Source organism: Cynocephalus volans, chromosome 13 (assembly GCF_027409185.1).
Source record: "Cynocephalus volans isolate mCynVol1 chromosome 13, mCynVol1.pri, whole genome shotgun sequence".
NCBI lineage: Eukaryota > Metazoa > Chordata > Mammalia > Dermoptera > Cynocephalidae > Cynocephalus > Cynocephalus volans.
The window spans coordinates 42,635,273-42,663,188 of record NC_084472.1 but is presented as its reverse complement, the minus strand read 5'-3'; the positions used below and the strand labels follow the sequence as shown (position 1 = coordinate 42,663,188).

The 27,916-nt window shown below is 50.1% G+C and overlaps 3 protein-coding genes and 3 non-coding genes across 6 annotated transcripts; all 6 read left to right on the top strand.

Moving 5' to 3' along the window:
* Positions 1 to 73: 73 nt before the first annotated feature.
* LOC134361661 (elongin-A-like) lies at positions 74 to 8,772 on the top strand. The gene is made up of 3 exons (XM_063076677.1): positions 74 to 109; positions 192 to 306; positions 6,296 to 8,772. Exons 1-3 carry the CDS (start codon positions 74 to 76, stop codon positions 8,770 to 8,772), a joined length of 2,628 nt encoding a protein of 875 aa, XP_062932747.1.
* LOC134362302 (U6 spliceosomal RNA) lies at positions 5,153 to 5,257 on the top strand. The gene has a single exon (XR_010021580.1). It is a non-coding gene; the product is annotated as a U6 spliceosomal RNA (small nuclear RNA).
* Positions 8,773 to 9,351: 579 nt separating the features above from the next.
* Positions 9,352 to 18,058, top strand: LOC134361660 (elongin-A-like). Its single transcript, XM_063076676.1, has 5 exons — positions 9,352 to 9,387; positions 9,470 to 9,584; positions 13,676 to 13,767; positions 15,413 to 15,435; positions 15,604 to 18,058. Exons 1-5 carry the CDS (start codon positions 9,352 to 9,354, stop codon positions 18,056 to 18,058), a joined length of 2,721 nt encoding a protein of 906 aa, XP_062932746.1.
* On the top strand, positions 14,431 to 14,535 carry LOC134362301 (U6 spliceosomal RNA). Its single transcript, XR_010021579.1, has one exon. It is a non-coding gene; the product is annotated as a U6 spliceosomal RNA (small nuclear RNA).
* A 581-nt stretch (positions 18,059 to 18,639) lies between the features above and the next one.
* Positions 18,640 to 27,342, top strand: LOC134361659 (elongin-A-like). Its single transcript, XM_063076675.1, has 5 exons — positions 18,640 to 18,675; positions 18,758 to 18,872; positions 22,964 to 23,055; positions 24,697 to 24,719; positions 24,888 to 27,342. Exons 1-5 carry the CDS (start codon positions 18,640 to 18,642, stop codon positions 27,340 to 27,342), a joined length of 2,721 nt encoding a protein of 906 aa, XP_062932745.1.
* Positions 23,719 to 23,823, top strand: LOC134362300 (U6 spliceosomal RNA). The gene has a single exon (XR_010021578.1). It is a non-coding gene; the product is annotated as a U6 spliceosomal RNA (small nuclear RNA).
* Positions 27,343 to 27,916: the final 574 nt, after the last annotated feature.

Here is a 27,916-nt window from a genome sequence, read left to right as displayed (position 1 = left end):
AAAATATCAAATGGAAAATTTCAGAAACGAACAAGGCAGAAATTTGAAGTTGCAGGCTCTTCAGAGCAGTGCGATGAAATCTCGCATGCGCAGCCTGCCTGGCCGGGACGTGAGTCATCCCTTTGTGCTACACGTCCACGCCCTAGATGCTCCCGGGCCACTGCTCACTTAGTAACCATCTCCGTTTTCAGACCGACTGTCGCCACATTGCAGAGCTTGCGTTTAAGTCACACTTCTTTTCCTTCGTAATGGCCACCGAGTGCAAGAGGAGTGATGCGGGCAATTCGCATATGCCAAAGAGAAGCCGTAAAGGGCTTCCTTTACCCGAAAAGGTGAAAAGTCCTGGACTTCATAAGGAAAGGGGAAAATCATATGTGAGGGTTGCAAAGATCTCCCATGAAAGCAAGTCTTCCTTCTGCGAAGCTGTGAAGAAGGAAAGGAAACTTCGTGCCGTCGCACATCCAACTGCGATCCTTTCGGCCTCGCTGCACGATGGCTGCTTGGTTAGGATGGAAATGGCATTCGATTTGTGGGTGGAAGAAACGAAAAGAAACGTGCTCCCTTTGACGGCAACTGGGTTTGCTACTATCTGTGGCTTTATGTATCCACCGGCGTCTTGAAACGTCTATCCTGGACGTCAGGGACACCTGTTCACGGACACAGATGCACACATGCGCGCGCGCACGCATAGAGGCAGGTGTGTTTGTGGGATAAAATCCTACAAGTGAAATCGCTCTATCAAAGAATATGAATATATTTTTCATACATGCAAGTTTAGTAGAAGGGATTTGTGGAAATAAATGAAAAAGACGCAAGCAAAAACAAACAGACTGTTTATAAAACGCTCGCTGTACATATACATAGAAAGCAAGGGAGTCAGAAACCATCGGTCGCATTTGGCAAACTCAAAGGTAGGCGGGGGAGTAGCAAAGTTCTCTATCAAAAAGGAAGGAGGGTTCCGGGTATTTTCGGATTGGAGGTTGTTGACTTGGGGAAGCTGTAAGCAGGCTAACTGGAAGCAGAGCATCTGACGCGATTGGTTTTGAGAGCATATTTGGCTTTCTCTAGTTGGTCTTGACTTGGACACTGGGGCCAAAATTCCCAAGCTGGCATTGCTGACCCGATCCTGACTGGTGTGTGCCAACTGCTGCAGTGGTTGTGATTGGGCTTCCTGGACTGATTGCCGTAGAGGCTGTAGTTTGCTTTTCTGGGCTGGTGGCTCCAGGGGTTGTGGTTTGGCTTCCCGAGCTTCTCTGTGGTTTTTGCCCTTTACCCGTTTATACATTCAGCCTCTCACTCTACAAGTGATATGGATGTGTCTAAGGATACACTTTTAAATATATACATACATTTTAAATTTTACAGGCTTACTTGTATAGCGTTTGTATTAATTTCTACATCTACAAGCAATCTAGGATAATCTGTTCCAACACAGCAGGTTGTTAATGTTTCGAACTATATTAATAGGTCCCAAATTTCACCACATTGTCTTTTATTTTCATCTTCATGGTGGTGAGCATCTTCTCCTGTATTCAAGAGTCGCTTGTTTTGGGGGGTCGGGGAGCCACGTTTTCCTATGTGTTCCCCATTTCTCTCCTAAGTCGTTGGTCTTTTTTCACATTGGTGTGTGGGAGCTCATTGGATATAAAGGAAATTGTATGAGTTGAATGTTCTACGAGTTGTAAATATCTCTCCCAGCTCAATCTTTTGACTTTCTCTTTCATTCCTTTTTATTTTTATGTAGTCCCATTCTTCAGTATTTTAAAATCCCAGGAGTTCCCCTCATCCGTTGGATGTAAATATCAGGCCCCCCATCGGATGTCCGAAACCTCGGACAGTACCATCTATTGCAACATGCTCCTGTCCATGTCTTCCACCCACAAATTTAATGTCTTTTTCATCTTCACTAAACATTGTTGCCTAGACTGTGGCCAAAATCTTTGCAGTTTGAGGTGCGACAGCGAAACTAGCATGAATTTCTTTGAACTTCTTCACAATCTCACAGACACAACATTTGTTCTGACAGTACATCTCAGTAACCTCAGCATATAATTTTTTTCCCTTTCCTTACTAAGTAGAGAACTTTCACCTTTTCGCCTAAAGGAAGCACTTTATGGCTTCTATTTGACATATCCGAATTCCCAGCATGACCGCTCTTGTGCGTTGTGGCCATTATTAAGTAAAATACGGCGACTCGGACGCAAACACCGCGATAGGGTGACAGTTGATTTGATCACCAGGATGGCCTCCCAGTCACGAGCGGGCAGGGAGGGTGTACAGGTGGACACACTGGAAAAAGGAATGCTTACGGTATGGAGCGGGGCCATGTGAGGTTTTGTCACACTCCAGAGAACGGCTCGCAATTTAAAACCTCTGAACGGTTTATTTCTGTAATTGTTCATCTGATATTTTCACACCACATTGGACTGCAGGCAACTGATATTAAGGAGAGGAAAACCACAAATAAGGGAGGACTACAGTATTCATAGATGCGCATAGGTGGCCATGCCATTGGAAGCCATTGTTCCTACGGACATTTGCCTACTTCTACGATGCTAGGACACCAAGCACTGTCGACAACCTCAAGGTGCTGAGGGCACAAAAGTTGGAATTCTAGGCCCAGCAAGATTGAGGACCCTGGTCTGGGCCCTGTCCTAGGAATAAATACAGACAACAAGTTAAGTTGCCCAACCTCTGCTACCCATTGCCTATGCGGCCCAGAAAACCCTCAGTCCCTGAAACGGGATTCAGATATTCCTGGACTGCCGGGCCTCGCTCCAGGCGCAAGGCAGAAACAAACCTAAATCACCTCTGTGAGAGGATACCATCATCCTTCATCTCAGATTATTTCTAAAAATAAAGTCTCAATTACACTGCCTGGCACACATGCCAACTTAAGAACAACACAGAGAAGTATGAGGAATAACAAACAATTGAGACAGATCCATGGGGGACTCAACGTACTGAAACTATCGCAACACTTTCGAAAAACTATTTTAGTTAATACCATTTACGATAGTATCCAGAAGACAAATAGTTATAGAAGTATTCAATAAAAGATGTGTAAGAGCTCTGACCTGACAAGGACACTGAAAGCATTAGAACAGCCCAATCCCATTCATTAATATACTCACAAATCCAAAGCAAACTAGGAGCAAATTGAATCAGTGATACGTAATATTCAAGTTCAGTGTGTCTTAGGACTGAGGCAAGGTTGGTTTAGGGTTAGTGAATCACGTGATACAGTCAGTGTGCCACATTGCAAAATAAAGAAATTAGGTCATCATTTCCAAAAGTGCAGAGAAGTGATTCATAAAATGTACAACCTATCGTTGATATTTTTTAAAAAGTAAAAGGAAAGACAAGGACAGGAAACAAAAACCCCGGACAACGTAGGAATAGAAGACAACTGCCTTGACCTGACAAAACGATCTCTACGAAAAACCTGCAGGAAACATAAGACTGACTAATGAAATGCCAAAAGCTTTCCCTTCAAGATTGGGAAAAAGACAATAATGCCTCTTATCCCCACTTCTACGCAACATCTTATTAACGTTGCTGTGATTTGAATGCTTGTCCCCTCCAAAGGTCACGTGGAAGCTTGATCCCCAATGTAGCAGCGTTGAAGGTGGGGTCTTTAAGAGGTGATTGAATCACGAGGGCTATGCCCTCTTGAGTGAATTAATACCATCACGGATGGATGAGTTGGTGGATGGATGGGTTATCACCCGAGTGGCAGCACCAGCTTTATCAGGAGAGAAAGAAGCATATTAGCTCGCTTTGGTCACCCGCACCCTGTGATAAACTGCATTGCCTCGGGTCACTCGGCACATCCCCATCAAGAAGAAGGCCCTCACCAGACAAGCCCATTGAACCTCGGACTTCCCAGCCTCCAAAACTGGACAAACTAAACTCTGTTTCTCTAGATAGACCCAGTTTCGGGTATTCTCTTGTAAACGACAGAGAACTGACTAACACGGAGGTCCTAAGTAGTAAGATTAGACAAGAAAAACAAATACGTGGTGTAAGAATTTTTAAAAAGAGAGAAGGAAGGGAAGAAAGAATTATCCCTGTCTTTGTGCACGGATAATGGAATTACATGTTGAGAAAAGTTCGAAGGCTTCAAACATAAACTGTGAGGATCAGTAAATGAAGTTGCCAATGTTGCTAAAGTAAGATCAGTGACAAAGGCCGGTTGTAAATCTACAAATCGGTAATAAATATAAAACGAAGTAAAAACCAAGAAACCATTTACAAAGCCCTTTACAGTGCCATGAAAACCTAGAAGAGGAGGAGTGGGTGGGGGGAAGATGAAGTCGTCTCCAAGAACAGCAGTGTGGCATTAGCAAAGGGTTCCAGGTTGTCTGATCAGTTTCCCTTTCCTGGTCCACGTACAGGAAGAATATGGTTCAACAGCAGCCACAGATTTTTAGAAGATGCCCACAAGGCCGCAGCAGTGGTCAGTAGCGAGGTGGTTAATCTTCCTCGCGTAAGAACAGAGCGGAGCACTTAAAACGCAAGACTTACTTAACACTCAGCTTAGCTTTATAATGACTTATAGTTTGGTCGATTAGTACTTAAAAGTACACACTGTTTAGAGCTATAGGTATTTCGATAGATGCGTAAATGTCTGAGCATTGAAAGTTTAGTAAACTTCAGTTCTTCGGAGCAAAACATCGACGTAATGAAATCTTCAATTTCTCTGGCTTTTTTTCAGCGTCCCAACGCAATTAAGAAGAGCTAAGGCATAGAACAACACTCCTTTAAAAAAGTAGTCAACCACCTTATTAATTAGCTCACACTTACACTAGATACTTTTTAATGTAAGAGACTCACCTAACTTTCGAAAAGCACACCGAAAGACACATGACGATTAATAAAAGTGACTCTGTTTCAGGATTATTTGGCCTGTACACACGAATATGCGAATCAGTGGTGACTTTCCAAAAACCGTTCCTGTGTGTTCATACCAGTTGTGATTTATTTGTCTTTAGTCGTGTGGTCAAACGAAAAACACTGAAGCAGTTCCTTCTCAGAGCTTCCATGGCTTTCGAGTATTGTAGAGGATCCTTACGCTCAGTTGGGTAAAAACCAAGTAGCGGAGGAATACTGATCGGACATAGCCTCATTCTAGTGGAACATTGAATTTTCTGCTCACTTCAGCCCCACATGTACTAAGATTGGAACGAGACAGAGAAGGTCAGCATGACCCCTGCACAAGCATCACAGGTAAATCTGTGTTTTCCTATCTCTATCTCTTTTTCTACTCTTGATAAAAACTGAATTTCCAAAGTGACATTATTGTTTCAAGGCCTGGCGATCCCAAGTGCAAGCTGCTTCACACTCTGCTGAGGACAAAAGCCATTTTTGAATCAGCGCCATATCCAAACTGAATTCTAAACGACTCGGTCCTCACCACCTACGGTGGAGCTGAAGACACCGAAAAACTCCGTGATTCTAGAAAGGAAAAAGGAGGAAACACTTTTGTTTGGAGTTTGGACAGCTACCATTTTGCAAGCATGGAATCAAATCCCTCTGTATAAGCATCTCTGATAGGCTGTTTACGTTTTTTGTTTGTTTGTTTGTTATTTTAAGAAAGTCGTCAACAAGGTAAAGATCAGTTTAGGATCTGGAGGTCCCTCTGTCCCAAGTCTTTACCTTCCTATTCATTCTGGTCAGTGTGTTCACTGGCTATTCTGATGGCTGAATGTTTACATGACTCTCTCCAGGGATTCTGGAAAGAGGATGAAGGAAAGATTTCTGAGAAATGCTCCCGCCTAGCTTAGGTTAGGGAGGGTATGAAATGCACTGTCCGGCCTATGGATAAGTGGACAATGAAACTGCTGGGTTCTAGGTCTCTGTGTACACCTGTGTGTGTGTGTGTGTGTGTGCGCGCGCGTGTGTGTGCACGTGGAGTGTTTCTACAGCATTGCGGAATTGACTCTGTACGCTATAAAATGCTAAGAGTGGAATTGCTCGGTCAACGCCTACGTGAATTTTTCTTTTTGCTCGATCTTGTCAATATGCTCTACAAACAGGTGGTAGCAATTAGCGTTTCCACCCACTGCATCGGGGAGTACGTGTTTTCGCACACCTTGCTGCCGGTGTCCGGAACTCCACCCACAGAGGTCACTCCTGATTGAGTCCTGGTAACGCAATCAATCAGTCAAGAGGCGAGGAAGCCCAGGACCAATCACTGCTGGTCATCAGGGCGCGGCTCACAGCCCGGGAGCGGGGCGTGCCGGCTTTATAAGGACGGGAGTCCTGCGCTGAGGCTTCCTTCTACCTTGGACAGCGCTTCGCGGCGGTTCTTCCAGGCGGCGGCTCCGCACCCCCAAGCAAAAGCAGCAGGTCAGCCCGGCGGCGGTCGGCGAGGACCCGCGTGCCCAGGCCGAGCTGCTCGCTGTACTGAGGACAGAGCTGCGGCCCAAGCAGCGACGCCCGCCCAGCTGCGCCGACGAGGCTGCGCCCGGGACGGCCATGGCAGCCGACGGGGCGCTGCACGCCGTGGTCAAGCTGCAGGCGCGCCTGGCTGCCCACTCCGATCCCAAGAAGCTGGCGAAATACCTGAAGAAACTCTCCGCCTTGCCAGTGACAGCACACTCCCTGGCGGAGACTGGAGTCCGCAAGACGGTCAAGCGCTTGCGCACACAGCAGCACGTGGGCAGCTTGGCCAGGGACTTAGCCGCCCAGGGGAAGAAGTTGCTGGTCGTGGCGCGGGACACCCGGCCTAAACAACTGGCCTTGGAGGAGAGCCGTTCCCGAAAGCGCCCCAGGGAGGAGTTTCCGAAGGAGCCGAAGGTGCAGGGCGCCTGCCCAGAAAGCCACGGAGCCTCCGAGAGCCCATCCGACGGCACGGAGCGCGGACACAGAAAGCACAGGAGACTCTCGCAGCTCCAAACACCTCCCAAGGGGTCTCCCGGTGGCGACAGGAGAGGCGGGAGCACCAAGCGCTACACAGTTGCACTGGCTTCCTCCTCAGACTGGGCGTCTTCCGGCGATGGCCACATCCGCATCCGTCTGTCCCTTGCCGGTCCTCACCAGATGTGCGTGGACCATTGCGTGCCCCCGGAGGAGGAGGGCCCCGAGCCCGCTGTCCTCCGCCAGAAGCCTGGAAAAGGCCACGCTGATGCCCCTCAGGGCAGTCCGGGACTCCGTCAAGAGGGACACCTGGGCAAACCCCGGGGGCAAGGGGCCGTCGTGAGCCCAAGCCCGGCGCAGGTATCTTCCCACAGGCAGAAAGGCCCGGCGGGGGCTGGGGACGACGAGATGTTCCCTGCTGGATTCAGCCAGAAATCCCACAAGGCCTTCTCCCCAGAGGAAGGTCCAAGGGCCATCTCGGGGGACAGTACCAAGGACAAACCGCCCTCTAGGCGGGCCAGGAGAGAGAAGGCATCGGAGCTCGGTTGCGTTCCCTCTCTACCCGCCTTGGACGCTGCTCGGGACAACCACCTAGAGGAGAAGAGGGACAAAGACTCTGACGAACCCAAAGCAGACGAAACAAAGAAGCCAAGCCCAGAAAGCTTAGACACAGGAGAGGGCGCAGGAGGCCTGCTGCCCACGGTGCCAGGCAAGCTTTCCAACAAGCTCAGCACTCGAGAAGGGATACGCAGACCTTCCACCTGGGAGAGCTCCCTCCCTGAAGAGGAGGAGTTGGCAGATATGGAGGCTGACTCTGAGCAGCCTGCTGTGCCCTTTGAGGCATACTCCACCTATGGCCGGCCTTGGAAGGGAAAGGAAAGGACGGTGAAAACTCTGGCCACTACTCTGAGAGTCAAAGACCTTCACGAGACGGACTCTAAACGCACTCGTGAAAATGGGAGCCTGCTTCCCAGACTAGCCAAGGTGCAGGAAAATGAGACAGAGGAGCCGCCACCGCCCGGAGCGCACGTAGCCAAGCTGAAAAGGGTCCCCACCGACGCCCCGCCGGTGCTGCCAGACCTCCCGTTACCCGGGATGCGGGCCAGTGACAGGGCACTGTCTGTCCTTGAACTGATGTCCTCCTTCCCGCCAGAGATACACGCACTCCCTTCCCCCCAGCAAGAAGAAGAGGGTGGATTTCCTACGGGACGCAGAAGGAACTCGAAGATGCCGGTGTACTCGGGCCCCAGGAGCGCCGGCCTGCCTAGAACCGTGACTGCGTGTGAGCGGCGGGTGTGGGCCCTCGGGACCAGCGTCCCTGCTGTCCGGGAAGCGGGGGGAGACCCGTGTCCTGCTCCGGAGCCCGCGTGGAAGGGGTGCACGCCCGATCAGCCAGGTCGCACCATCGAGAAATACAATCCCACACTAGCGAAAGAAACGGGCCACTTATGGAAAAGGCGCTGTCAACGAGACTTTAAGGAAGCCCGGCCGGAGGAGCACGAGTCGTGGCGGGAGATGTACCTGCGGCTCCGGGAGGCCCGAGAGCGGCGGCTCCGGCTGGTGACGATGAAGATCCGCTCTGCACGCGCCGAGAGGCCCAGAGGCCGACAGACACAGATGATCTTCTTCCACTCTGTGCTCGACAAGCCTTGTGAGGTTCCCAGGAGGCAGGAAAAGCCTGCCTCGGGAGGAGCGGCCATCCCCGATAAAGCCGAGGTGCAGCCGGCCCCACGCCCACAGGAGAGCAGCCGGCCCCCCTCCAGCAGCACCGGTGGCCACAGCCGCTTTCACCCGCTCCCTGCGAGGCCCCCCTCCTGCGGCCCCAGCACCAGGAAAGCCGCCGCCAAGAAAGTAGCCCCGCTCATGGCCAAGACGATCCGAGATTACAGGAACACATACTCCCGCCGATGAGCCGAGGACTCGCATTGGACAGAGAACTCGGGGGGCGGTGGGGTGGTTGGGAAGGAATTCAAAGGCGATTCGAGTCGGGGAATGGGACTTGCAAAGGACACTGGCGTCTTTCGTTGGTGGGACCTCCTGGATCTGAATCCTGCAGTTTTCACCCGTTGCACCTGGGACGCTGCCGCCCTGCTTGGTGGACGCTTCAGAATCCCCAAGCTCTGAATCCTCAGTCTCGCAGCAGGTTTTAACACCAATTGCACTGAGGATGTTAACTAGCCTCTTTGGAAAGAAGGACAGAGTTTTAACCAATCCATATCGTCCCCAGATCGTGTTCCTATTTGTAAATAAAATGATATACAAGAGATTGGCCGTCTCTCTCTCCTTTGTCCATCCTGGAGCAGATAAGGCTTTCTTGGACTCAATCCTAGAGTCCTCAAAGTAGTCCCCCCTCCCCTCCCCCCTTGCGTGCAGTTTCGCGTTCCCAGTTTCAGTTTTCCTCTGTCCACCAAGGTCCCAAAATATCAAATGGAAAATTTCAGAAACGAACAAGGCAGAAATTTGAAGTTGCAGGCTCTTCAGAGCAGTGCGATGAAATCTCGCATGCGCAGCCTGCCTGGCCGGGACGTGAGTCATCCCTTTGTGCTACACGTCCACGCCCTAGATGCTCCCGGGCCACTGCTCACTTAGTAACCATCTCCGTTTTCAGACCGACTGTCGCCACATTGCAGAGCTTGCGTTTAAGTCACACTTCTTTTCCTTCGTAATGGCCACCGAGTGCAAGAGGAGTGATGCGGGCAATTCGCATATGCCAAAGAGAAGCCGTAAAGGGCTTCCTTTACCCCAAAAGGTGAAAAGTCCTGGACTTCATAAGGAAAGGGGAAAATCATATGTGAGGGTTGCAAAGATCTCCCATGAAAGCAAGTCTTCCTTCTGCGAAGCTGTGAAGAAGGAAAGGAAACTTCGTGCCGTCGCACATCCAACTGCGATCCTTTCGGCCTCGCTGCACGATGGCTGCTTGGTTAGGATGGAAATGGCATTCGATTTGCGGGTGGAAGAAACGAAAAGAAACGTGCTCCCTTTGACGGCAACTGGGTTTGCTACTATCTGTGGCTTTATGTATCCACCGGCGTCTTGAAACGTCTATCCTGGACGTCAGGGACACCTGTTCACGGACACAGATGCACACATGCGCGCGCGCACGCATAGAGGCAGGTGTGTTTGTGGGATAAAATCCTACAAGTGAAATCGCTCTATCAAAGAATATGAATATATTTTTCATACATGCAAGTTTAGTAGAAGGGATTTGTGGAAATAAATGAAAAAGACGCAAGCAAAAACAAACAGACTGTTTATAAAACGCTCGCTGTACATATACATAGAAAGCAAGGGAGTCAGAAACCATCGGTCGCATTTGGCAAACTCAAAGGTAGGCGGGGGAGTAGCAAAGTTCTCTATCAAAAAGGAAGGAGGGTTCCGGGTATTTTCGGATTGGAGGTTGTTGACTTGGGGAAGCTGTAAGCAGGCTAACTGGAAGCAGAGCATCTGACGCGATTGGTTTTGAGAGCATATTTGGCTTTCTCTAGTTGGTCTTGACTTGGACACTGGGGCCAAAATTCCCAAGCTGGCATTGCTGACCCGATCCTGACTGGTGTGTGCCAACTGCTGCAGTGGTTGTGATTGGGCTTCCTGGACTGATTGCCGTAGAGGCTGTAGTTTGCTTTTCTGGGCTGGTGGCTCCAGGGGTTGTGGTTTGGCTTCCCGAGCTTCTCTGTGGTTTTTGCCCTTTACCCGTTTATACATTCAGCCTCTCACTCTACAAGTGATATGGATGTGTCTAAGGATACACTTTTAAATATATACATACATTTTAAATTTTACAGGCTTACTTGTATAGCGTTTGTATTAATTTCTACATCTACAAGCAATCTAGGATAATCTGTTCCAACACAGCAGGTTGTTAATGTTTCGAACTATATTAATAGGTCCCAAATTTCACCACATTGTCTTTTATTTTCATCTTCATGGTGGTGAGCATCTTCTCCTGTATTCAAGAGTCGCTTGTTTTGGGGGGTCGGGGAGCCACGTTTTCCTATGTGTTCCCCATTTCTCTCCTAAGTCGTTGGTCTTTTTTCACATTGGTGTGTGGGAGCTCATTGGATATAAAGGAAATTGTATGAGTTGAATGTTCTACGAGTTGTAAATATCTCTCCCAGCTCAATCTTTTGACTTTCTCTTTCATTCCTTTTTATTTTTATGTAGTCCCATTCTTCAGTATTTTAAAATCCCAGGAGTTCCCCTCATCCGTTGGATGTAAATATCAGGCCCCCCATCGGATGTCCGAAACCTCGGACAGTACCATCTATTGCAACATGCTCCTGTCCATGTCTTCCACCCACAAATTTAATGTCTTTTTCATCTTCACTAAACATTGTTGCCTAGACTGTGGCCAAAATCTTTGCAGTTTGAGGTGCGACAGCGAAACTAGCATGAATTTCTTTGAACTTCTTCACAATCTCACAGACACAACATTTGTTCTGACAGTACATCTCAGTAACCTCAGCATATAATTTTTTTCCCTTTCCTTACTAAGTAGAGAACTTTCACCTTTTCGCCTAAAGGAAGCACTTTATGGCTTCTATTTGACATATCCGAATTCCCAGCATGACCGCTCTTGTGCGTTGTGGCCATTATTAAGTAAAATACGGCGACTCGGACGCAAACACCGCGATAGGGTGACAGTTGATTTGATCACCAGGATGGCCTCCCAGTCACGAGCGGGCAGGGAGGGTGTACAGGTGGACACACTGGAAAAAGGAATGCTTACGGTATGGAGCGGGGCCATGTGAGGTTTTGTCACACTCCAGAGAACGGCTCGCAATTTAAAACCTCTGAACGGTTTATTTCTGTAATTGTTCATCTGATATTTTCACACCACATTGGACTGCAGGCAACTGATATTAAGGAGAGGAAAACCACAAATAAGGGAGGACTACAGTATTCATAGATGCGCATAGGTGGCCATGCCATTGGAAGCCATTGTTCCTACGGACATTTGCCTACTTCTACGATGCTAGGACACCAAGCACTGTCGACAACCTCAAGGTGCTGAGGGCACAAAAGTTGGAATTCTAGGCCCAGCAAGATTGAGGACCCTGGTCTGGGCCCTGTCCTAGGAATAAATACAGACAACAAGTTAAGTTGCCCAACCTCTGCTACCCATTGCCTATGCGGCCCAGAAAACCCTCAGTCCCTGAAACGGGATTCAGATATCCCTGGACTGCCGGGCCTCGCTCCAGGCGCAAGGCAGAAACAAACCTAAATCACCTCTGTGAGAGGATACCATCATCCTTCATCTCAGATTATTTCTAAAAATAAAGTCTCAATTACACTGCCTGGCACACATGCCAACTTAAGAACAACACAGAGAAGTATGAGGAATAACAAACAATTGAGACAGATCCATGGGGGACTCAACGTACTGAAACTATCGCAACACTTTCGAAAAACTATTTTAGTTAATACCATTTACGATAGTATCCAGAAGACAAATAGTTATAGAAGTATTCAATAAAAGATGTGTAAGAGCTCTGACCTGACAAGGACACTGAAAGCATTAGAACAGCCCAATCCCATTCATTAATATACTCACAAATCCAAAGCAAACTAGGAGCAAATTGAATCAGTGATACGTAATATTCAAGTTCAGTGTGTCTTAGGACTGAGGCAAGGTTGGTTTAGGGTTAGTGAATCACGTGATACAGTCAGTGTGCCACATTGCAAAATAAAGAAATTAGGTCATCATTTCCAAAAGTGCAGAGAAGTGATTCATAAAATGTACAACCTATCGTTGATATTTTTTAAAAAGTAAAAGGAAAGACAAGGACAGGAAACAAAAACCCCGGACAACGTAGGAATAGAAGACAACTGCCTTGACCTGACAAAACGATCTCTACGAAAAACCTGCAGGAAACATAAGACTGACTAATGAAATGCCAAAAGCTTTCCCTTCAAGATTGGGAAAAAGACAATAATGCCTCTTATCCCCACTTCTACGCAACATCTTATTAACGTTGCTGTGATTTGAATGCTTGTCCCCTCCAAAGGTCACGTGGAAGCTTGATCCCCAATGTAGCAGCGTTGAAGGTGGGGTCTTTAAGAGGTGATTGAATCACGAGGGCTATGCCCTCTTGAGTGAATTAATACCATCACGGATGGATGAGTTGGTGGATGGATGGGTTATCACCCGAGTGGCAGCACCAGCTTTATCAGGAGAGAAAGAAGCATATTAGCTCGCTTTGGTCACCCGCACCCTGTGATAAACTGCATTGCCTCGGGTCACTCGGCACATCCCCATCAAGAAGAAGGCCCTCACCAGACAAGCCCATTGAACCTCGGACTTCCCAGCCTCCAAAACTGGACAAACTAAACTCTGTTTCTCTAGATAGACCCAGTTTCGGGTATTCTCTTGTAAACGACAGAGAACTGACTAACACGGAGGTCCTAAGTAGTAAGATGAGACAAGAAAAACAAATACGTGGTGTAAGAATTTTTAAAAAGAGAGAAGGAAGGGAAGAAAGAATTATCCCTGTCTTTGTGCACGGATAATGGAATTACATGTTGAGAAAAGTTCGAAGGCTTCAAACATAAACTATGAGGATCAGTAAATGAAGTTGCCAATGTTGCTAAAGTAAGATCAGTGACAAAGGCCGGTTGTAAATCTACAAATCGGTAATAAATATAAAACGAAGTAAAAACCAAGAAACCATTTACAAAGCCCTTTACAGTGCCATGAAAACCTAGAAGAGGAGGAGTGGGTGGGGGGAAGATGAAGTCGTCTCCAAGAACAGCAGTGTGGCATTAGCAAAGGGTTCCAGGTTGTCTGATCAGTTTCCCTTTCCTGGTCCACGTACAGGAAGAATATGGTTCAACAGCAGCCACAGATTTTTAGAAGATGCCCACAAGGCCGCAGCAGTGGTCAGTAGCGAAGTGGTTAATCTTCCTCGCGTAAGAACAGAGCGGAGCACTTAAAACGCAAGACTTACTTAACACTCAGCTTAGCTTCATAATGACTTAGAGTTTGGTCGATTAGTACTTAAAAGTACACACTGTTTACAGCTATTGGTATTTCGATAGATGCGTAAATGTCTGAGCATTGAAAGTTTAGTAAACTTCAGTTCTTCGGAGCAAAACATCGACGTAATGAAATCTTCAATTTCTCTGGCTTTTTTTCAGCGTCCCAACGCAATTAAGAAGAGCTAAGGCATAGAACAACACTCCTTTAAAAAAGTAGTCAACCACCTTATTAATTAGCTCACACTTACACTAGATACTTTTTAATGTAAAAGACTCACCTAACTTTCGAAAAGCACACCGAAAGACACATGACGATTAATAAAAGTGACTCTGTTTCAGGATTATTTGGCCTGTACACACGAATATGCGAATCAGTCGTGACTTTCCAAAAACCGTTCCTGTGTGTTCATACCAGTTGTGATTTATTTGTCTTTAGTCGTGTGGTCAAACGAAAAACACTGAAGCAGTTCCTTCTCAGAGCTTCCGTGGCTTTCGAGTACTGTAGAGGATCCTTACGCTCAGTTGGGTAAAAACCAAGTAGCGGAGGAATACTGATCGGACATAGCCTCATTCTAGTGGAACATTGAATTTTCTGCTCACTTCAGCCCCACATGTACTAAGATTGGAACGAGACAGAGAAGGTCAGCATGACCCCTGCACAAGCATCACAGGTAAATCTGTGTTTTCCTATCTCTATCTCTTTTTCTACTCTTGATAAAAACTGAATTTCCAAAGTGACATTATTGTTTCAAGGCCAGGCGATCCCAAGTGCAAGCTGCTTCACACTCTGCTGAGGACAAAAGCCATTTTTGAGTCAGCGCCATATCCAAACAGAATTCTAAACGACTCGGTCCTCATCACCTACGGTGGAGCTGAAGACACTGACAAACTCCGTGATTCTAGAAAGGAAAAAGGAGGAAACACTTTTGTTTGGAGTTTGGACAGCTACCATTTTGCAAGCATGGAATCAAATCCCTCTGTATAAGCCTCTCTGATAGGCTGTTTACGTTTTTTGTTTGTTTGTTTGTTATTTTAAGAAAGTCGTCAACAAGGTAAAGATCAGTTTAGGATCTGGAGGTCCCTCTGTCCCAAGTCTTTACCTTCCTATTCATTCTGGTCAGTGTGTTCACTGGCTATTCTGATGGCTGAATGTTTACATGACTCTCTCCAGGGATTCTGGAAAGAGGATGAAGGAAAGATTTCTGAGAAATGCTCCCGCCTAGCTTAGGTTAGGGAGGGTATGAAATGCACTGTCCGGCCTACGGATAAGTGGACAATGAAACTGCTGGGTTCTAGGTCTCTGTGTACACCTGTGTGTGTGTGTGTGTGTGTGTGTGTGTGTGTGTGCGTGTGTGTGCACGTGGAGTGTTTCTACAGCATTGCGGAATTGACTCTGTACGCTATAAAATGCTAAGAGTGGAATTGCTCGGTCAACGCCTATGTGAATTTTTCTTTTCGCTCGATCTTGTCAATATGCTCTACAAACAGGTGGTAGCAATTAGCGTTTCCACCCACTGCATCGGGGAGTACGTGTTTTCGCACACCTTGCTGCCGGTGTCCGGAACTCCACCCACAGAGGTCACTCCTGATTGAGTCCTGGTAAGGCAATCAATCAGTCAAGAGGCGAGGAAGCCCAGGACCAATCACTGCTGGTCATCAGGGCGCGGCTCACAGCCCGGGAGCGGGGCGTGCCGGCTTTATAAGGACGGGAGTCCCGCGCTGAGGCTTCCTTCTACCTCGGACAGCGCTTCGCGGCGGTTCTTCCAGGCGGCGGCTCCGCACCCCCAAGCAAAAGCAGCAGGTCAGCCCGGCGGCGGTCGGCGAGGACCCGCGTGCCCAGGCCGAGCTGCTCGCTGTACTGAGGACAGAGCTGCGGCCCAAGCAGCGACGCCCGCCCAGCTGCGCCGACGAGGCTGCGCCCGGGACGGCCATGGCAGCCGACGGGGCGCTGCACGCCGTGGTCAAGCTGCAGGCGCGCCTGGCTGCCCACTCCGATCCCAAGAAGCTGGCGAAATACCTGAAGAAACTCTCCGCCTTGCCAGTGACAGCACACTCCCTGGCGGAGACTGGAGTCCGCAAGACGGTCAAGCGCTTGCGCACACAGCAGCACGTGGGCAGCTTGGCCAGGGACTTAGCCGCCCAGGGGAAGAAGTTGCTGGTCGTGGCGCGGGACACCCGGCCTAAACAACTGGCCTTGGAGGAGAGCCGTTCCCGAAAGCGCCCCAGGGAGGAGTTTCCGAAGGAGCCGAAGGTGCAGGGCGCCTGCCCAGAAAGCCACGGAGCCTCCGAGAGCCCATCCGACGGCACGGAGCGCGGACACAGAAAGCACAGGAGACTCTCGCAGCTCCAAACACCTCCCAAGGGGTCTCCCGGTGGCGACAGGAGAGGCGGGAGCACCAAGCGCTACACAGTTGCACTGGCTTCCTCCTCAGACTGGGCGTCTTCCGGCGATGGCCACATCCGCATCCGTCTGTCCCTTGCCGGTCCTCACCAGATGTGCGTGGACCATTGCGTGCCCCCGGAGGAGGAGGGCCCCGAGCCCGCTGTCCTCCGCCAGAAGCCTGGAAAAGGCCACGCTGATGCCCCTCAGGGCAGTCCGGGACTCCGTCAAGAGGGACACCTGGGCAAACCCCGGGGGCAAGGGGCCGTCGTGAGCCCAAGCCCGGCGCAGGTATCTTCCCACAGGCAGAAAGGCCCGGCGGGGGCTGGGGACGACGAGATGTTCCCTGCTGGATTCAGCCAGAAATCCCACAAGGCCTTCTCCCCAGAGGAAGGTCCAAGGGCCATCTCGGGGGACAGTACCAAGGAAAAACCGCCCTCTAGGCGGGCCAGGAGAGAGAAGGCATCGGAGCTCGGTTGCGTTCCCTCTCTACCCGCCTTGGACGCTGCTCGGGACAACCACCTAGAGGAGAAGAGGGACAAAGACTCTGACGAACCCAAAGCAGACGAAACAAAGAAGCCAAGCCCAGAAAGCTTAGACACAGGAGAGGGCGCAGGAGGCCTGCTGCCCACGGTGCCAGGCAAGCTTTCCAACAAGCTCAGCACTCGAGAAGGGATACGCAGACCTTCCACCTGGGAGAGCTCCCTCCCTGAAGAGGAGGAGTTGGCAGATATGGAGGCTGACTCTGAGCAGCCTGCTGTGCCCTTTGAGGCATACTCCACCTATGGCCGGCCTTGGAAGGGAAAGGAAAGGACGGTGAAAACTCTGGCCACTACTCTGAGAGTCAAAGACCTTCACGAGACGGACTCTAAACGCACTCGTGAAAATGGGAGCCTGCTTCCCAGACTAGCCAAGGTGCAGGAAAATGAGACAGAGGAGCCGCCACCGCCCGGAGCGCACGTAGCCAAGCTGAAAAGGGTCCCCACCGACGCCCCGCCGGTGCTGCCAGACCTCCCGTTACCCGGGATGCGGGCCAGTGACAGGGCACTGTCTGTCCTTGAACTGATGTCCTCCTTCCCGCCAGAGATACACGCACTCCCTTCCCCCCAGCAAGAAGAAGAGGGTGGATTTCCTACGGGACGCAGAAGGAACTCGAAGATGCCGGTGTACTCGGGCCCCAGGAGCGCCGGCCTGCCTAGAACCGTGACTGCGTGTGAGCGGCGGGTGTGGGCCCTCGGGACCAGCGTCCCTGCTGTCCGGGAAGCGGGGGGAGACCCGTGTCCTGCTCCGGAGCCCGCGTGGAAGGGGTGCACGCCCGATCAGCCAGGTCGCACCATCGAGAAATACAATCCCACACTAGCGAAAGAAACGGGCCACTTATGGAAAAGGCGCTGTCAACGAGACTTTAAGGAAGCCCGGCCGGAGGAGCACGAGTCGTGGCGGGAGATGTACCTGCGGCTCCGGGAGGCCCGAGAGCGGCGGCTCCGGCTGGTGACGATGAAGATCCGCTCTGCACGCGCCGAGAGGCCCAGAGGCCGACAGACACAGATGATCTTCTTCCACTCTGTGCTCGACAAGCCTTGTGAGGTTCCCAGGAGGCAGGAAAAGCCTGCCTCGGGAGGAGCGGCCATCCCCGATAAAGCCGAGGTGCAGCCGGCCCCACGCCCACAGGAGAGCAGCCGGCCCCCCTCCAGCAGCACCGGTGGCCACAGCCGCTTTCACCCGCTCCCTGCGAGGCCCCCCTCCTGCGGCCCCAGCACCAGGAAAGCCGCCGCCAAGAAAGTAGCCCCGCTCATGGCCAAGACGATCCGAGATTACAGGAACACATACTCCCGCCGATGAGCCGAGGACTCGCATTGGACAGAGAACTCGGGGGGGCGGTGGGGTGGTTGGGAAGGAATTCAAAGGCGATTCGAGTCGGGGAATGGGACTTGCAAAGGACACTGGCGTCTTTCGTTGGTGGGACCTCCTGGATCTGAATCCTGCAGTTTTCACCCGTTGCACCTGGGACGCTGCCGCCCTGCTTGGTGGACGCTTCAGAATCCCCAAGCTCTGAATCCTCAGTCTCGCAGCACGTTTTAACACCAATTGCACTGAGGATGTTAACTAGCCTCTTTGGAAAGAAGGACAGAGTTTTAACCAATCCATATCGTCCCCAGATCGTGTTCATATTTGTAAATAAAATGATATACAAGAGATTGGCCGTCTCTCTCTCCTTTGTCCATCCTGGAGCAGATAAGGCTTTCTTGGACTCAATCCTAGAGTCCTCAAAGTAGTCCCCCCCTCCCCTCCCCCCTTGCGTGCAGTTTCGCGTTCCCAGTTTCAGTTTTCCTCTGTCCACCAAGGTCCCAAAATATCAAATGGAAAATTTCAGAAACGAACAAGGCAGAAATTTGAAGTTGCAGGCTCTTCAGAGCAGTGCGATGAAATCTCGCATGCGCAGCCTGCCTGGCCGGGACGTGAGTCATCCCTTTGTGCTACACGTCCACGCCCTAGATGCTCCCGGGCCACTGCTCACTTAGTAACCATCTCCGTTTTCAGACCGACTGTCGCCACATTGCAGAGCTTGCGTTTAAGTCACACTTCTTTTCCTTCGTAATGGCCACCGAGTGCAAGAGGAGTGATGCGGGCAATTCGCATATGCCAAAGAGAAGCCGTAAAGGGCTTCCTTTACCCGAAAAGGTGAAAAGTCCTGGACTTCATAAGGAAAGGGGAAAATCATATGTGAGGGTTGCAAAGATCTCCCATGAAAGCAAGTCTTCCTTCTGCGAAGCTGTGAAGAAGGAAAGGAAACTTCGTGCCGTCGCACATCCAACTGCGATCCTTTCGGCCTCGCTGCACGATGGCTGCTTGGTTAGGATGGAAATGGCATTCGATTTGTGGGTGGAAGAAACGAAAAGAAACGTGCTCCCTTTGACGGCAACTGGGTTTGCTACTATCTGTGGCTTTATGTATCCACCGGCGTCTTGAAACGTCTATCCTGGACGTCAGGGACACCTGTTCACGGACACAGATGCACACATGCGCGCGCGCACGCATAGAGGCAGGTTTGTTTGTGGGATAAAATCCTACAAGTGAAATCGCTCTATCAAAGAATATGAATATATTTTTCATACATGCAAGTTTAGTAGAAGGGATTTGTGGAAATAAATGAAAAAGACGCAAGCAAAAACAAACAGACTGTTTATAAAACGCTCGCTGTACATATACATAGAAAGCAAGGGAGTCAGAAACCATCGGTCGCATTTGGCAAACTCAAAGGTAGGCGGGGGAGTAGCAAAGTTCTCTATCAAAAAGGAAGGAGGGTTCCGGGTATTTTCGGATTGGAGGTTGTTGACTTGGGGAAGCTGTAAGCAGGCTAACTGGAAGCAGAGCATCTGACGCGATTGGTTTTGAGAGCATATTTGGCTTTCTCTAGTTGGTCTTGACTTGGACACTGGGGCCAAAATTCCCAAGCTGGCATTGCTGACCCGATCCTGACTGGTGTGTGCCAACTGCTGCAGTGGTTGTGATTGGGCTTCCTGGACTGATTGCCGTAGAGGCTGTAGTTTGCTTTTCTGGGCTGGTGGCTCCAGGGGTTGTGGTTTGGCTTCCCGAGCTTCTCTGTGGTTTTTGCCCTTTACCCGTTTATACATTCAGCCTCTCACTCTACAAGTGATATGGATGTGTCTAAGGATACACTTTTAAATATATACATACATTTTAAATTTTACAGGCTTACTTGTATAGCGTTTGTATTAATTTCTACATCTACAAGCAATCTAGGATAATCTGTTCCAACACAGCAGGTTGTTAATGTTTCGAACTATATTAATAGGTCCCAAATTTCACCACATTGTCTTTTATTTTCATCTTCATGGTGGTGAGCATCTTCTCCTGTATTCAAGAGTCGCTTGTTTTGGGGGGTCGGGGAGCCACGTTTTCCTATGTGTTCCCCATTTCTCTCCTAAGTCGTTGGTCTTTTTTCACATTGGTGTGTGGGAGCTCATTGGATATAAAGGAAATTGTATGAGTTGAATGTTCTACGAGTTGTAAATATCTCTCCCAGCTCAATCTTTTGACTTTCTCTTTCATTCCTTTTTATTTTTATGTAGTCCCATTCTTCAGTATTTTAAAATCCCAGGAGTTCCCCTCATCCGTTGGATGTAAATATCAGGCCCCCCATCGGATGTCCGAAACCTCGGACAGTACCATCTATTGCAACATGCTCCTGTCCATGTCTTCCACCCACAAATTTAATGTCTTTTTCATCTTCACTAAACATTGTTGCCTAGACTGTGGCCAAAATCTTTGCAGTTTGAGGTGCGACAGCGAAACTAGCATGAATTTCTTTGAACTTCTTCACAATCTCACAGACACAACATTTGTTCTGACAGTACATCTCAGTAACCTCAGCATATAATTTTTTTCCCTTTCCTTACTAAGTAGAGAACTTTCACCTTTTCGCCTAAAGGAAGCACTTTATGGCTTCTATTTGACATATCCGAATTCCCAGCATGACCGCTCTTGTGCGTTGTGGCCATTATTAAGTAAAATACGGCGACTCGGACGCAAACACCGCGATAGGGTGACAGTTGATTTGATCACCAGGATGGCCTCCCAGTCACGAGCGGGCAGGGAGGGTGTACAGGTGGACACACTGGAAAAAGGAATGCTTACGGTATGGAGCGGGGCCATGTGAGGTTTTGTCACACTCCAGAGAACGGCTCGCAATTTAAAACCTCTGAACGGTTTATTTCTGTAATTGTTCATCTGATATTTTCACACCACATTGGACTGCAGGCAACTGATATTAAGGAGAGGAAAACCACAAATAAGGGAGGACTACAGTATTCATAGATGCGCATAGGTGGCCATGCCATTGGAAGCCATTGTTCCTACGGACATTTGCCTACTTCTACGATGCTAGGACACCAAGCACTGTCGACAACCTCAAGGTGCTGAGGGCACAAAAGTTGGAATTCTAGGCCCAGCAAGATTGAGGACCCTGGTCTGGGCCCTGTCCTAGGAATAAATACAGACAACAAGTTAAGTTGCCCAACCTCTGCTACCCATTGCCTATGCGGCCCAGAAAACCCTCAGTCCCTGAAACGGGATTCAGATATTCCTGGACTGCCGGGCCTCGCTCCAGGCGCAAGGCAGAAACAAACCTAAATCACCTCTGTGAGAGGATACCATCATCCTTCATCTCAGATTATTTCTAAAAATAAAGTCTCAATTACACTGCCTGGCACACATGCCAACTTAAGAACAACACAGAGAAGTATGAGGAATAACAAACAATTGAAACAGATCCATGGGGGACTCAACGTACTGAAACTATCGCAACACTTTCGAAAAACTATTTTAGTTAATACCATTTACGATAGTATCCAGAAGACAAATAGTTATAGAAGTATTCAATAAAAGATGTGTAAGAGCTCTGACCTGACAAGGACACTGAAAGCATTAGAACAGCCCAATCCCATTCATTAATATACTCACAAATCCAAAGCAAACTAGGAGCAAATTGAATCAGTGATACGTAATATTCAAGTTCAGTGTGTCTTAGGACTGAGGCAAGGTTGGTTTAGGGTTAGTGAATCACGTGATACAGTCAGTGTGCCACATTGCAAAATAAAGAAATTAGGTCATCATTTCCAAAAGTGCAGAGAAGTGATTCATAAAATGTACAACCTATCGTTGATATTTTTTAAAAAGTAAAAGGAAAGACAAGGACAGGAAACAAAAACCCCGGACAACGTAGGAATAGAAGACAACTGCCTTGACCTGACAAAACGATCTCTACGAAAAACCTGCAGGAAACATAAGACTGACTAATGAAATGCCAAAAGCTTTCCCTTCAAGATTGGGAAAAAGACAATAATGCCTCTTATCCCCACTTCTACGCAACATCTTATTAACGTTGCTGTGATTTGAATGCTTGTCCCCTCCAAAGGTCACGTGGAAGCTTGATCCCCAATGTAGCAGCGTTGAAGGTGGGGTCTTTAAGAGGTGATTGAATCATGAGGGCTATGCCCTCTTGAGTGAATTAATACCATCACGGATGGATGAGTTGGTGGATGGATGGGTTATCACCCGAGTGGCAGCACCAGCTTTATCAGGAGAGAAAGAAGCATATTAGCTCGCTTTGGTCACCCGCACCCTGTGATAAACTGCATTGCCTCGGGTCACTCGGCACATCCCCATCAAGAAGAAGGCCCTCACCAGACAAGCCCATTGAACCTCGGACTTCCCAGCCTCCAAAACTGGACAAACTAAACTCTGTTTCTCTAGATAGACCCAGTTTCGGGTATTCTCTTGTAAACGACAGAGAACTGACTAACACGGAGGTCCTAAGTAGTAAGATTAGACAAGAAAAACAAATACGTGGTGTAAGAATTTTTAAAAAGAGAGAAGGAAGGGAAGAAAGAATTATCCCTGTCTTTGTGCACGGATAATGGAATTACATGTTGAGAAAAGTTCGAAGGCTTCAAACATAAACTGTGAGGATCAGTAAATGAAGTTGCCAATGTTGCTAAAGTAAGATCAGTGACAAAGGCCGGTTGTAAATCTACAAATCGGTAATAAATATAAAACGAAGTAAAAACCAAGAAACCATTTACAAAGCCCTTTACAGTGCCATGAAAACCTAGAAGAGGAGGAGTGGGTGGGGGGAAGATGAAGTCGTCTCCAAGAACAGCAGTGTGGCATTAGCAAAGGGTTCCAGGTTGTCTGATCAGTTTCCCTTTCCTGGTCCACGTACAGGAAGAATATGGTTCAACAGCAGCCACAGATTTTTAGAAGATGCCCACAAGGCCGCAGCAGTGGTCAGTAGCGAGGTGGTTAATCTTCCTCGCGTAAGAACAGAGCGGAGCACTTAAAACGCAAGACTTACTTGACACTCAGCTTAGCTTCATAATGACTTAGAGTTTGGTCGATTAGTACTTAAAAGTACACACTGTTTACAGCTATTGGTATTTCGATAGATGCGTAAATGTCTGAGCGTTGAAAGTTTAGTAAACTTCAGTTCTTCGGAGCAAAACATCGACGTAATGAAATCTTCAATTTCTCTGGCTTTTTTTCAGCGTCCCAACGCAATTAAGAAGAGCTAAGGCATAGAACAACACTCCTTTAAAAAAGTAGTCAACCACCTTATTAATTAGCTCACACTTACACTAGATACTTTTTAATGTAAAAGACTCACCTAACTTTCGAAAAGCACACCGAAAGACACATGACGATTAATAAAAGTGACTCTGTTTCAGGATTATTTGGCCTGTACACACGAATATGCGAATCAGTCGTGACTTTCCAAAAACCGTTCCTGTGTGTTCATACCAGTTGTGATTTATTTGTCTTTAGTCGTGTGGTCAAACGAAAAACACTGAAGCAGTTCCTTCTCAGAGCTTCCGTGGCTTTCGAGTACTGTAGAGGATCCTTACGCTCAGTTGGGTAAAAACCAAGTAGCGGAGGAATACTGATCGGACATAGCCTCATTCTAGTGGAACATTGAATTTTCTGCTCACTTCAGCCCCACATGTACTAAGATTGGAACGAGACAGAGAAGGTCAGCATGACCCCTGCACAAGCATCACAGGTAAATCTGTGTTTTCCTATCTCTATCTCTTTTTCTACTCTTGATAAAAACTGAATTTCCAAAGTGACATTATTGTTTCAAGGCCAGGCGATCCCAAGTGCAAGCTGCTTCACACTCTGCTGAGGACAAAAGCCATTTTTGAGTCAGCGCCATATCCAAACAGAATTCTAAACGACTCGGTCCTCATCACCTACGGTGGAGCTGAAGACACTGACAAACTCCGTGATTCTAGAAAGGAAAAAGGAGGAAACACTTTTGTTTGGAGTTTGGACAGCTACCATTTTGCAAGCATGGAATCAAATCCCTCTGTACAAGCATCTCTGATAGGCTGTTTACGTTTTTTGTTTGTTTGTTTGTTATTTTAAGAAAGTCGTCAACAAGGTAAAGATCAGTTTAGGATCTGGAGGTCCCTCTGTCCCAAGTCTTTACCTTCCTATTCATTCTGGTCAGTGTGTTCACTGGCTATTCTGATGGCTGAATGTTTACATGACTCTCTCCAGGGATTCTGGAAAGAGGATGAAGGAAAGATTTCTGAGAAATGCTCCCGCCTAGCTTAGGTTAGGGAGGGTATGAAATGCACTGTCCGGCCTACGGATAAGTGGACAATGAAACTGCTGGGTTCTAGGTCTCTGTGTACACCTGTGTGTGTGTGTGTGTGTGTGTGTGTGTGTGCGTGTGTGTGCACGTGGAGTGTTTCTACAGCATTGCGGAATTGACTCTGTACGCTATAAAATGCTAAGAGTGGAATTGCTCGGTCAACGCCTATGTGAATGTTTCTTTTCGCTCGATCTTGTCAATATGCTCTACAAACAGGTGGTAGCAATTAGCGTTTCCACCCACTGCATCGGGGAGTACGTGTTTTCGCACACCTTGCTGCCGGTGTCCGGAACTCCACCCACAGAGGTCACTCCTGATTGAGTCCTGGTAAGGCAATCAATCAGTCAAGAGGCGAGGAAGCCCAGGACCAATCACTGCTGGTCATCAGGGCGCGGCTCACAGCCCGGGAGCGGGGCGTGCCGGCTTTATAAGGACGGGAGTCCCGCGCTGAGGCTTCCTTCTACCTCGGACAGCGCTTCGCGGCGGTTCTTCCAGGCGGCGGCTCCGCACCCCCAAGCAAAAGCAGCAGGTCAGCCCGGCGGCGGTCGGCGAGGACCCGCGTGCCCAGACCGAGCTGCTCGCTGTACTGAGGACAGAGCTGCGGCCCAAGCAGCGACGCCCGCCCAGCTGCGCCGACGAGGCTGCGCCCGGGACGGCCATGGCAGCCGACGGGGCGCTGCACGCCGTGGTCAAGCTGCAGGCGCGCCTGGCTGCCCACTCCGATCCCAAGAAGCTGGCGAAATACCTGAAGAAACTCTCCGCCTTGCCAGTGACAGCACACTCCCTGGCGGAGACTGGAGTCCGCAAGACGGTCAAGCGCTTGCGCACACACCAGCACGTGGGCAGCTTGGCCAGGGACTTAGCCGCCCAGTGGAAGAAGTTGCTGGTCGTGGCGCGGGACACCCGGCCTGAACAACTGGCCTTGGAGGAGAGCCGTTCCCGAAAGCGCCCCAGGGAGGAGTTTCCGAAGGAGCCGAAGGTGCAGGGCGCCTGCCCAGAAAGCCACGGAGCCTCCGAGAGCCCATCCGACGGCACGGAGCGCGGACACAGAAAGCACAGGAGACTCTCGCAGCTCCAAACACCTCCCAAGGGGTCTCCCGGTGGCGACAGGAGAGGCGGGAGCACCAAGCGCTACACAGTTGCACTGGCTTCCTCCTCAGACTGGGCGTCTTCCGGCGATGGCCACATCCGCATCCGTCTGTCCCTTGCCGGTCCTCACCAGATGTGCGTGGACCATTGCGTGCCCCCGGAGGAGGAGGGCCCCGAGCCCGCTGTCCTCCGCCAGAAGCCTGGAAAAGGCCACGCTGATGCCCCTCAGGGCAGTCCGGGACTCCGTCAAGAGGGACACCTGGGCAAACCCCGGGGGCAAGGGGCCGTCGTGAGCCCAAGCCCGGCGCAGGTATCTTCCCACAGGCAGAAAGGCCCGGCGGGGGCTGGGGACGACGAGATGTTCCCTGCTGGATTCAGCCAGAAATCCCACAAGGCCTTCTCCCCAGAGGAAGGTCCAAGGGCCATCTCGGGGGACAGTACCAAGGACAAACCGCCCTCTAGGCGGGCCAGGAGAGAGAAGGCATCGGAGCTCGGTTGCGTTCCCTCTCTACCCGCCTTGGACGCTGCTCGGGACAACCACCTAGAGGAGAAGAGGGACAAAGACTCTGACGAACCCAAAGCAGACGAAACAAAGAAGCCAAGCCCAGAAAGCTTAGACACAGGAGAGGGCGCAGGAGGCCTGCTGCCCACGGTGCCAGGCAAGCTTTCCAACAAGCTCAGCACTCGAGAAGGGATACGCAGACCTTCCACCTGGGAGAGCTCCCTCCCTGAAGAGGAGGAGTTGGCAGATATGGAGGCTGACTCTGAGCAGCCTGCTGTGCCCTTTGAGGCATACTCCACCTATGGCCGGCCTTGGAAGGGAAAGGAAAGGACGGTGAAAACTCTGGCCACTACTCTGAGAGTCAAAGACCTTCACGAGACGGACTCTAAACGCACTCGTGAAAATGGGAGCCTGCTTCCCAGACTAGCCAAGGTGCAGGAAAATGAGACAGAGGAGCCGCCACCGCCCGGAGCGCACGTAGCCAAGCTGAAAAGGGTCCCCACCGACGCCCCGCCGGTGCTGCCAGACCTCCCGTTACCCGGGATGCGGGCCAGTGACAGGGCACTGTCTGTCCTTGAACTGATGTCCTCCTTCCCGCCAGAGATACACGCACTCCCTTCCCCCCAGCAAGAAGAAGAGGGTGGATTTCCTACGGGACGCAGAAGGAACTCGAAGATGCCGGTGTACTCGGGCCCCAGGAGCGCCGGCCTGCCTAGAACCGTGACTGCGTGTGAGCGGCGGGTGTGGGCCCTCGGGACCAGCGTCCCTGCTGTCCGGGAAGCGGGGGGAGACCCGTGTCCTGCTCCGGAGCCCGCGTGGAAGGGGTGCACGCCCGATCAGCCAGGTCGCACCATCGAGAAATACAATCCCACACTAGCGAAAGAAACGGGCCACTTATGGAAAAGGCGCTGTCAACGAGACTTTAAGGAAGCCCGGCCGGAGGAGCACGAGTCGTGGCGGGAGATGTACCTGCGGCTCCGGGAGGCCCGAGAGCGGCGGCTCCGGCTGGTGACGATGAAGATCCGCTCTGCACGCGCCGAGAGGCCCAGAGGCCGACAGACACAGATGATCTTCTTCCACTCTGTGCTCGACAAGCCTTGTGAGGTTCCCAGGAGGCAGGAAAAGCCTGCCTCGGGAGGAGCGGCCATCCCCGATAAAGCCGAGGTGCAGCCGGCCCCACGCCCACAGGAGAGCAGCCGGCCCCCCTCCAGCAGCACCGGTGGCCACAGCCGCTTTCACCCGCTCCCTGCGAGGCCCCCCTCCTGCGGCCCCAGCACCAGGAAAGCCGCCGCCAAGAAAGTAGCCCCGCTCATGGCCAAGACGATCCGAGATTACAGGAACACATACTCCCGCCGATGAGCCGAGGACTCGCATTGGACAGAGAACTCGGGGGGCGGTGGGGTGGTTGGGAAGGAATTCAAAGGCGATTCGAGTCGGGGAATGGGACTTGCAAAGGACACTGGCGTCTTTCGTTGGTGGGACCTCCTGGATCTGAATCCTGCAGTTTTCACGCGTTGCACCTGGGACGCTGCCGCCCTGCTTGGTGGACGCTTCAGAATCCCCAAGCTCTGAATCCTCAGTCTCGCAGCAGGTTTTAACACCAATTGCACTGAGGATGTTAACTAGCCTCTTTGGAAAGAAGGACAGAGTTTTAACCAATCCATATCGTCCCCAGATCGTGTTCCTATTTGTAAATAAAATGATATACAAGAGATTGGCCGTCTCTCTCTCCTTTGTCCATCCTGGAGCAGATAAGGCTTTCTTGGACTCAATCCTAGAGTCCTCAAAGTAGTCCCCCCCTCCCCTCCCCCCTTGCGTGCAGTTTCGCGTTCCCAGTTTCAGTTTTCCTCTGTCCACCAAGGTCCCAAAATATCAAATGGAAAATTTCAGAAACGAACAAGGCAGAAATTTGAAGTTGCAGGCTCTTCAGAGC

What these genes read in the sequence shown, in the direction of transcription:
- LOC134361661 (XM_063076677.1), top strand. Translation starts at nt 74, where the DNA reads ATGAAATCTCGCATGCGCAGCCTGCCTGGCCGGGAC. An exon ending in GCAGCCTGCCTGGCCGGGAC is followed by an intron (nt 110 to 191) that starts GTGAGTCATCCC and finishes CTCCGTTTTCAG; the next exon opens with ACCGACTGTCGCCACATTGC. An exon ending in GCATATGCCAAAGAGAAGCC is followed by an intron (nt 307 to 6,295) that starts GTAAAGGGCTTC and finishes TACCTTGGACAG; the next exon opens with CGCTTCGCGGCGGTTCTTCC.
- LOC134361660 (XM_063076676.1), top strand. Translation starts at nt 9,352, where the DNA reads ATGAAATCTCGCATGCGCAGCCTGCCTGGCCGGGAC. An exon ending in AAGTGGTTAATCTTCCTCGC is followed by an intron (nt 13,768 to 15,412) that starts GTAAGAACAGAG and finishes CTCCACCCACAG; the next exon opens with AGGTCACTCCTGATTGAGTC. An exon ending in TCACTCCTGATTGAGTCCTG is followed by an intron (nt 15,436 to 15,603) that starts GTAAGGCAATCA and finishes CGGTTCTTCCAG; the next exon opens with GCGGCGGCTCCGCACCCCCA.
- LOC134361659 (XM_063076675.1), top strand. Translation starts at nt 18,640, where the DNA reads ATGAAATCTCGCATGCGCAGCCTGCCTGGCCGGGAC. An exon ending in GCATATGCCAAAGAGAAGCC is followed by an intron (nt 18,873 to 22,963) that starts GTAAAGGGCTTC and finishes GTCCACGTACAG; the next exon opens with GAAGAATATGGTTCAACAGC. An exon ending in AGGTGGTTAATCTTCCTCGC is followed by an intron (nt 23,056 to 24,696) that starts GTAAGAACAGAG and finishes CTCCACCCACAG; the next exon opens with AGGTCACTCCTGATTGAGTC.